Below are 10,331 nucleotides of genomic sequence, written 5' to 3'. Positions count from 1 at the left end.
ATAAAGAACAATATTTTTGTCTACAATCCTTTAACTTCAATTCAGACATCCCCAAAGCTCACTAAATTCACTTAAATTGTCGAGATTATTTATAATAATTATTCCAATTAAAGTGAATATTCATACTTTTCATTGAAGATGTCTTAAATTTTTTATGATAAAATGTTGCCCAAAATCCACTTGGGTATAATCTATCATACAGTATGTGATACGGTACTATCTTTCCAAAATCTGAAAAATTATGAGTTAGCAAATGTACTTGTCCCTATCTTTCTTCGTTAGGTGAGAAAACTTAGAACTGTATCTGCCTCCGGTTTTGCAGTGTACTGAAAATTGCTTTTACTTGAAGTGTCTATAACCAGTGAAAATTTCACTAGGAATTAGCAAAGGATCCTTTTAAAACATGTTAAAGTGCCAGCATCTTTACGATGTACGCAGTAAATTTGTGGAATGTGTTAGTCTGACTGTCGGTCACCTCCATAGTCAATAAACCCAAAACTTTAAAAATGTGCATAATAGAGTGATCGCTGACACTCACAGCTACCAATCACTGCATCTTTAAACTGGAATGCGAAATTTTAAATATATTATTAATATAAGTTTACCTGTTACAAAATCATTTTATTAAAATTATTTTAACAAAAATTAACATAGAATAGTTTTGAAACTCTAGCTGCCCATTCTCTCTGTTATTCACTCAAACAGCATTTATTCCCTTCGGCCATATGTTAAGAATCTTGAGATAAACAGCTGTAAGGAGCCTGTAATCTAATGTTTATTATGCGTTTTTTATATTTGTGACAACAGTCAGAATGCTAGATAATGAGCTGGACTTGAGTCACATTACCCCAAAGAATATAATTCAAAATTTTACTTCTACCTCTTGAAAAGTGAATAGAATATTATTCTTTAAAACTGAAAAAATTAGGTAGCATCATTCTTACACACCCCAGATACTTAGGGGTTATATGGTGACTGGGCAGATCGGTTTTTTAGAGTCTATAGACAATGGGAAAGCTCAGAATTTTTCTGTGAACTTACTTACATTTATACATAGGGGAAAAACAACATTATAATCTCTAAATTTAAATTTTTTAATTAAAAAAATATAGCAGGTTCATAAGCTCCGATCATTTTCTTTTCTTCTAGTACTTTTTCTCTGAAAGCTTAGGAAGATAATTTTTAGAAATAACACCCCCCTATAAAAACAAACAATAAACGATCTAACAACCACTTTCTGGTAAACTGAAAACAATAGCTCATTCTTTACCTAATTTTATTCAAAGGCCCCATGATAAATAACAAAGCGCACAATTAGATTATCCGTGTTACGTATTTGTCACATTTGGTCCTTGGTGCTGATTGCTTCGTGTATGTATTGTCGAGTCATCATCTAAACTGTATTTTGTGTGTTTCTTTTTCCCTCCCTTTGTGTCAGTCTCGAGAAATAGCATCACAAGTAAGTATTTTGTTTGTCTCCCTTTCTTCGAATGGTTAAGTATGAATTCAGAGCCGTTAAAGGAAAAAGGTTACTAAGGACTGCATTCAATATTTCGGATTCTAAAATAAAATTCAGTTGAATTGCATAAATGCTTTATTTTCAAGTTATATTTTCCTAATTGGATGGCAAATTAATTTCACCTGTTTGTCTTCAAATTCTGTGTACGTACTAATCCAATCACTTGTTTTACTGCATGGTGTCATTACCAGGTCGGCCCCAGTGGCTACGCCTGGCCTGTCCTTGAGTGAGGTGTCCACCTCAATGCAATCAGTAAGCTGACGTGAAAATTTCATGCCTATTCTTAGATTTAATTACCTCTTGGTTAATTTGATTTTTCAAAATTCTCTTCCCTTCAGTATCTCACATAGTACAGAGAGATCAATGACCATTTTCCTTACTTAACTCCCATGATGAAAATCTGTAACGGATGTTCGATGTCTCTTATGTTAAGCCGAATTTCTTTTTGCTAGATTTTAACATACAGTAGTCTCCCCTTATCCGTTTTGCTTTGAGCAGGTCCAGTTACCTGCGGTCAATCACCGCTCAGAAATATTGAGTGGAAAATTTCAGAAATAAACAATTCACAAGGTTTAAATTGCATGCCAGTCTGAGTAGCGTGTTGAAATCTGTCACCATGACACTCTGGCCCACACGGGACGAGAATTATCCCTTAGTCCAGAGCGTTCACGCTGTATACACAGTATGATAAGATCTTTTGAGAGAAAAATCCTATTTTATCGTTAGTTATTATTGTTAATCTCTTACTGTGCCTAATTTATAAGTTAAACTGCATTATAGGTATGTATACATAGGAAAAAAACAGTAGAGGGTGTGGTGCCCGTGGTTTCAGGGTCCCCACGGGTAAGGTGGGATGACTACTCTACTGCGCATTCTAGCCATTCTTTATTGACACTCCCTCTGTCCCTGTTCCTGGTACCTCATTTATTCAGTTATTTTGTGTGACCAAATGAGGACTGGACTTGGAACCAGATGATCTGAGTTTGGCTTCTTTTACTAGCTACGTGTGACCTTGGGCTATTCTCAACACATAGTGAAGATTAAGTACACAGCATATTATTGTCACTTCATGAGTTATAAAAAGGAAGAAATGTGTTAAGTGAATTTTCAGAGTAAGTAGCAAATGATTATGTGCAAAGTACATACAGTGACATAGATCTTATTTCGTTTTTCCCTGGTGTGCCCTTTTTGCGTACACCACAGCACTGGAAAATGTTTATGTCGATACACTTAAGTTTATAATTAATATACAGTAAGTATTCCTGTGATTTGAATAAATACTTTAAATCTTAATTGAACATAGACACATCCACTAAGCTTCAACGCATTCTAATTCAAACACACACACACACACACACACACATATTCTCTCCCTCGGATTCTGAGGTCACCTGTAATGTTTTTTCACTTTCTCTCAAAAAATTTTAGTCTTGAATTTTTTTTTTACTTTATTTTACAATTCCTAGTTATAATTTTTTCTAGCTCTATTGATTCTTGTTCATTTCCAACCCAGGAAAGCATTTCTTGCTTGCATTATTTACTTTCTTTAAGTTAATCAGAGTCTGCTGGCATACTTATAGCAAGAAGCAATTGGAATGGATCCGATCTCTTGGACTTGACTTAGCTACATAGTCATGGCTTTCTGTCCGCTTGACACCTGAAACCTCATGGAGATCACTCTTCACGGCACTGCCACAGGAAGCACATTGAGCCTTTGGTCTCAGCTCCTTGTTGAATGGCTGCTAGAACCTACCTGACCAGAAAGGAATAGAAAATTATAAGGTTGATCTAAGCCGACAAGGCCTTCGTAAGGGAGTGGTGACCTTGACGTGACAGTACGCTTGGGTTAATGATACTATTCTATGTGATTCTTTACATGAGAATACAGATATTCGTATCTACCAAGTCTTATATCATTATATCTCTTCTTTAATTAAGGTATGACGTATGTCATAGAAATGTTCTTTCCTATGGCTCACTTATCCATAGTGACATATGCTTTAGGGCAGTGGTTCTCAAATGTTAGAAAAAGAAGGGGATTGTGTGCGCGTGTGTGTATGTGTGCGCGCGCGCGCATGTGTGTGTAAATGTTTGGGGCATAGTAGAATTGATGCTGTCCTCAATCACTGTGATAGTTTTCCATAACTTTATAGGTTTAGGTCCTTCCTTTTGAACTGTAATATACTGGAGGTGATAGCTCCCCTGACCTACTCTGAAGTGTGTAGGGTCTACACACACACACACACACACACACACACACACACACACGGTTGAAACCACTGCTTTGGGCTATATATTCCTGTAATTCTGGAAAACAATAAGTGAAAATTGTGCCGTGAAGGCGACAGTTAGCAACATAAGTATGATTCTAATAACGTAAACTATTTGAATACCTTTATGCACATGTTAAACCTGCGTGCTTATTTAATGTTCTTCTATTTGTTGATTTTTTGTTTGTTTATAAGTCAGTTTTGGAGTTTAAAGCTATCTGGGTGCACAAGGTACTTATGTATCACACATAAAAACCTGAACCTATAAACCCAAAATGACATTGAGTGTAAAATGAAAATATGCTTTTCTATTTAGTTATTTCTAGACATAAAACAAGCCTTTTAGTTAAGAAAAACCACTTTCAGTTTTCTGACAAACCACAAGCTAAGGATGAGGAGGACGGTCTGGATGGGGCCACGCTCGGATCCTGACCTATGAGACACATCTGCGAGATTCCCTCGGTGACAACTCAGAATGTGTCAACCATAAATCAGACGGCACAGTTTGAGTCCATTCTAAAGGCTATAAAGCTATTTTTGAGGGGGTCATGAATCCAGATTACAAGCACTCGCTTTCAAGCTACTGGGCGAATCGATCTATTTTAAAATACCACTTTGTTCCACACATTGCTCAATAACCTATGACATGAATAACTGTTCAATAAAAAGCTGAAAGTTGAATCGAGTCACTTCGAGGTGTGGTGTGTGTGTGTGTGTGTGTGTGTGTGTGTGTGTGTGTGTGTGTGTGTGTGTGTGGAGTGGAAAAGAAGCTTTGATATATTTTGTGAATCTGACATTTTCTACCTTTCTGAAAAGAATGAAAGTAAATTAAGCTATTTTAGGCATAGGAAACATTTTCTCATTTATACAGTTTTCAGTTCTTGTGAAGAAATATTTTTAGCCTCTTTTCGACCCTACTAAGCTTGATAAATATTTGGAAAATGATATGATTTTTAAAACTGATAGTGCATTAAATTTCTATGAAAATTGTTGGCATAGCCATATAAATTTTTAATCTCCTTATTGAACTACATCAACATGGTCCCAGAAGCATTGCTTATAAAATACACGTCTTAGTCTATTCAGACTGCTGTAACAAAATCCCACAGGCGGGGTGGCTTCAAAACGACAGAAATTCATTTCTCACAGCTCCAGAGGCCAGAAGTCTGAGATCAGGGTGGCAGTGGGGTCGGTGGGGGGCCCCTCAGGTCAGATAGGCTTTTTATTCCATCTTCACAGGGCAGAAGAGGCTGGGAGATCTGCAGGATCCCCGTTATGATCCCACTCACCAGGGCGGACCCTCAGGACCTGCTCGCCTCCCGAGACGCCCCGCCTCCCCCCCCACTAACACAGTCTCCTTTGGGGTTACGATTTCAACGTATGAATTTTGAGAGGACACAAACCAAACACTGAGATCAGATCACAGCAATAGGCAGATAACTTTTCTAACTCTTACAAACGTTAGCATGAAATCTTGATTTTTTTTAAGTTGATAACTACATTAGGCGTCTGACAATGACGGTATGAAAAAGTGGGCCCAGAGTCCTCGCGTTACTTATAAACTAGGACAAAGCGGCCCAGAGCAGAGCAAGAAACCTCTACTTTCACTTAAACCTTCATCCTCTTCTTCAGATTCACAAAACTTAAACCAAGAGATCTCTACCCGCAAATGTCTGTTTATAGCATCTTGATTTCTTATGAAATGTGGTCATTGATAGAGAAAACCACACCAAAAGTATGTCATTCTGTCTTTTTTTCATACCCATTTTCACCTACATATAACCCCTCATTATTTTTCTTTTGTTCTTTTCACTGTTTTTTTTCCATACAAGATCATGAACCATCATGCTAACTGATAAATTATTGGGCATTTGCTGAGACAGGCACTGTATTGTGCACATTTCATGTATTATCTCTTAGATCTCAGAGAAACACTGTGGGCAAAGTAAAACTAGAATTACCCTGTTTCAGGCAGGAAGTAGGATAATCTGAGAGAGTTAAATTACACGGCCAGGAACACGGCTGGTAAGTGGTGGAACCTGCAGTTAAAGCCAGGCCTGTCTGATGCCACGACACTTGCTTTTAACCTGTCGCTCTGACCCTAAACTCAGGGAAAGGTCCTACGATAAAGGCACTTTTGAGTGTCCCAACACTGCCCTGTTTTCACTAGATCACAATGCCATGTTCAAAACACAATAAAGCCACCACCAGGTATGAATGACAGCAGAAAAGTGTATTTATAAATGAACCTTCTTTTAAAACACACAGGCGCACGCACGCACATTCAGCACCCAGGAATAGAATACTGTTTCCACCCGTGAAGCTGATAATGTGGACATTTTCATTAAGATATATTAATATGATGGCTCTACAGAGAAGTTGATGGTTGGCAAAAGTTTTCTTCCTGCGTTAATGTGTTATATGAATTTGCACAACGTTTCTATGAGGTAGAAGATGGGTATTATTCTCATTTTACACAGAGTTTACGTAGTTTTGTTGTAGGAACAGAGCTAGGAAATATACAGAATATTGTGCAAATTTGTGTATTTTAATATATGAAAATTGTGTGTACTTTTCATGATGTCATATTGGAAGGATGCGAGAAAGGCATGCATATTTCAACATGTAATGAACAATCTGTGTGTCAGTTCAAATTTCTTAAAATTAATCCCCAAATCCTTCTAATTCTTTTTTTCTATAAAATGAAATATATAAAGAGATGTTACTTATTTTATTAAATTATTAACAAAAGGCCTTGTGAGTCTTATAGGTTTTGTATATAAATCATGATATTTCCTTCTTTGGGGAATTCAAAACAATGATGAATAGGATATTCAATATTGTTTCAGTAGGCTTCAGTTTGTGATTTAGATGTATTTTTGACATAATTCTCAATACACGTAACTAGGAAAAAGCACTCACAAAGCCAGTGTTTCATCCTTTACTTGGAAGAGAATCTTTATCTCTCTTCTAAAATATTTTATGGTTGTGTGACTTGGATGATAAGTGGCATTATAGGAATGTAATGTTTTGAGAATTTGGTCTGGCAAGATTACCGTTTCCACATATTTGTAGGAAATCAAACTATTACAGAGACTTACGACTAGAAAGATCACATCAAATAAGGATTGTGATTAACAAAACTCTGCAAGCCATAGTCTAAATATGAATCACTAACATTTTCATTTTTGCTGAAAAGTACATATAAATTGAACTTCTGAACAAAGACTGATATTCTTCCTGATAGTAGCTATTTCTCAAGGATTTATATATTTTACTTCCACGGAAGAGGATTTTCAGTATATTATCAGGTAGAGACTATCAAGTAGGTAGAGCAAGTTGACTTAAAATGGTAGCCATTATTGCGAAACCATGGTATTAAGAATTTTAATACTTCCAACTTAAATTCTGATAGCTAAAATAAGGTTTCTAAGAGAAATTTAATGAAATGTTCTCTCATGAAGATATGAAAGTTAAATTAGATTTTATATCACTGATATAGCACTTTTTTGAAGTAGAAAGGTGGATATTTATGTTATATATTGAACTTAAGTGTGAGATATCGCAGCTTGCCACTAGGTGTTGTATGTAAGGACTGACTGAGCCTCCATCATTTATATTCACTTTTAAAGGATTTTATTGGATCTACCTCCTGAACTTAAATTGGTAATTTAAATTCTATTACTTAAAGCCAGCAACACATGCATGTTAGAGCTGAAGCTCAGACTTCTATTCACAGAAGAGAACACGTCAGCAGATTCGGGAGGGCTGCTGTAGGTACAGATTCAGGAAGCTGTTCATTTGCATGCGCATGCTTTCAAACAGTCAGACTTCCGGCTTTGATCTGTGTTGCATTTCATATGACTTCCTGGTATGTATGAAAAGCAACAATTCAGAAACGGGAAGCTTTTATTTATTAAGGGCCTATAATCAAAGGAGAGTTTCTTAGTTGAAAATCAGATTTCATAGTGAAAGAATAAGTCTAAATAGACTTTGAGTTTGTTCATTGCTTTTCCCTACTATTAGCCCAATTTAAGTTTTATTTGTGAGTTTAGAATACATTTGTGAAATAGTAATATTTATAACACATTTTCGCTTAGGATACTAAGAACCGTTCTTGAAATATGTTCCAATATTTTAGTCCAAAAACATTTTATATGAACAGTTAATGCATGAATTAAAAAGGGCTTGTTTTCCTCTGGGTCATATGGGGGAATAAAAAAATTCACATTTTATAAAGTTCATTCCAACGCCATCTTTAGAAAGAGCAATAACTTAAAAACCTTTAAAATGTTAGTCATTCCAAAAATAAAACCACTTTTATAATCTTTATTTAAATGTCATGTGAAATACATGTGAGAGATTTAGAAAAGTCCATTACATGGACTTAATTTGAATAAAGTTTTAAAATACCTAGTTTTTTTGGTCTGATTTGAAACAGCTTTGTTAACAGTCATTTGATAACTCTGATACATGAAAAATCCTTTCATTAAACTTACACTGGAGGATGCAAAGATATTTTCTTGTGTTCATATATAATTTCGAGAGGACATTTTCTAATAATATTTATACTAATGGAAATTAGTATCAGCGATTATGATTTTGCTCTTTCTGTGAAAACTCATGAGATGATTATACCACGATATTAGCATAAAATCGATATAACCACAGTCCATACTTATTCCTAAAATATCTAATTATCGATATCCATTTCCTTTAAAGTCTCAAATATCTATCAGTGTGGAAGAGTGGGAAGACACCAAAGATTGCAAAGAGCAAGGTCATCACCGAGGCAACCACCGCAACTCCACGTCCAGCGACCAGTCCGACCACCCCCTGCTGAGGAGAAAGAGCATGCAGTGGGCCCGAAGACTGAGCAGAAAAGGTCCAAAACACTCTGGTAAAACAGCTGAGAAAATAACCCAGCAGCGACTGAACCTCTACAGGAGGTCAGAGAGACAAGAGCTTGCTGAACTTGTGAAAAATAGAATGAAACACTTGGGTCTTTCTACAGTGGGATATGGTATGCCCTCTAAACGTATTGCATGATATGGACTTGTGATTTCTGGCCGTTAGTCGTTGTAGAGTTGACGCTCATTCAGTAAGCTGAGAATCACACTTTTGTTTCACAGGTCAGTGTGGAGGGACTAGCGACACATAGCTAATCTCCGACAGGAAACGATGATGACGCTGGTAGTAAAAATCAAGTGCTGAAAATGTTAAGTATTTGCTTAGTTCTCTAGGCATCGTGGTGAACGCGTTACATGAGTTACCTTCATTTTCATTTTCACAAAAACGCTTCCGTTTTAGAGGTAAAGAAACTAAGTCAAGGAACTTCCTAGTTAGCTTGTTCATGGCATGGCTGAGGTTTGTGTCCGGTTCTGTCTGGCTCCAATGTCACACACACACCACCCCCTCATTCTAGGGCCTGGAATCAGATGAATCTGAGGCATTGGCAAGTAACTAAATGTACCAACCACAGATGAACCAACGTGTTCCTATAAAACATGATTAGCTCCTTGTGGTCCAGGAACAAAATGTCTTCAAAAGCTTTAATTTAAAGCTCAAATGGTGCTTGAGCTCATATAGTGCAGATCTGCCTCAATAACTGTCAGGCTCCTCTGGTGATTGGTGATGGCAATATAGACCATGTGGCACAGCTTAAATGCATTAGCAAAGAAAACTTTAAAAGATATCACTTATCACAGTATGAATTTTATCTTAAAAATAAATTTAGTCAACTTAGAGGAAAACCAAATGATAAATAAGTGGTTTGTTGTTATATATGTATATATATATATAAATCGGGTAAACCAGAAGCCAAGAAAACTGTAAGTATCATACAGTTTAAGGATAAAATAGAATGCATTTCATATTTGCCCATCTCATCTTTGTTATGAAAGTCTCAGCCTGAAACAATGTACATTGGGAGACATTTTAATCATTGAATTAGAGTTTAAAAGAAGTTGCCTGTATTTCTTTGGACAAGAAAAGCATGTTGACTAAGTACCTGCTCTGTGCCAGGAACAATGTGAGGTGTCTTTCGTACATTTTCTCATCACTCTTTATGACCCTAAGTGTTCTATGATGTGAAAAAAAAACGTTGGAAAGTGTTGGACTGGAGAATGGGAGGCAATGAAATGATTAACAGCGCCGAGTAGTAGAGAGTGTAGTGATGGGTCATTGACGACCTCGCCGAGGGCGGCATCAGTTAAGTGGTATATGTGAAGCCGGATTTGAGTAGCACGAGGAATGATGTTCAGGCAAGGATTTGGATACAGTGGGTTTAGATACATCGGGGAGCCCAAGGTAGTGGAAATGTAATCTATCGGATGGCTTCCATGACCAAGTCAATTCATAACACGAGGTGGACGTTGGGATACAAATTATTTGGTTCCTGTTCCATCCAGCAGGAAGGGAGAGCTACAAAGGAGGAGAGGGTCGTCTTTTTAACAGTATTACCAAGTAGTTGCCCACACCATTCCCACTGTGACTCATCGGCAGGAAAGCATGTTTGATTTGTGGCAGCCCAGATCTAATTA

The 10,331-nt window shown here is 36.8% G+C and overlaps 1 protein-coding gene across 1 annotated transcript in view; it reads left to right on the top strand.

Annotated features, from left to right (window-relative positions):
- LOC105301694 (potassium channel subfamily T member 2) overlaps positions 1–10,331 on the top strand; it is a 211,494-nt gene that overhangs the window by 189,641 nt on the left and 11,522 nt on the right. Inside the window, exon 25 of the mRNA XM_023520107.1 lies at positions 8,512–8,812. Within this exon, the coding sequence (XP_023375875.1) occupies positions 8,512–8,812 (301 nt within the window). The remainder of the gene's footprint in view (positions 1–8,511; positions 8,813–10,331) is intronic.

The sequence above is a fragment of the Pteropus vampyrus genome, unplaced genomic scaffold (assembly GCF_000151845.1).
Source record: "Pteropus vampyrus isolate Shadow unplaced genomic scaffold, Pvam_2.0 Scaffold248, whole genome shotgun sequence".
NCBI lineage: Eukaryota > Metazoa > Chordata > Mammalia > Chiroptera > Pteropodidae > Pteropus > Pteropus vampyrus.
Note: the sequence above shows the minus strand (reverse complement) of the source record. Positions and strands in the feature narration are given on the sequence as shown.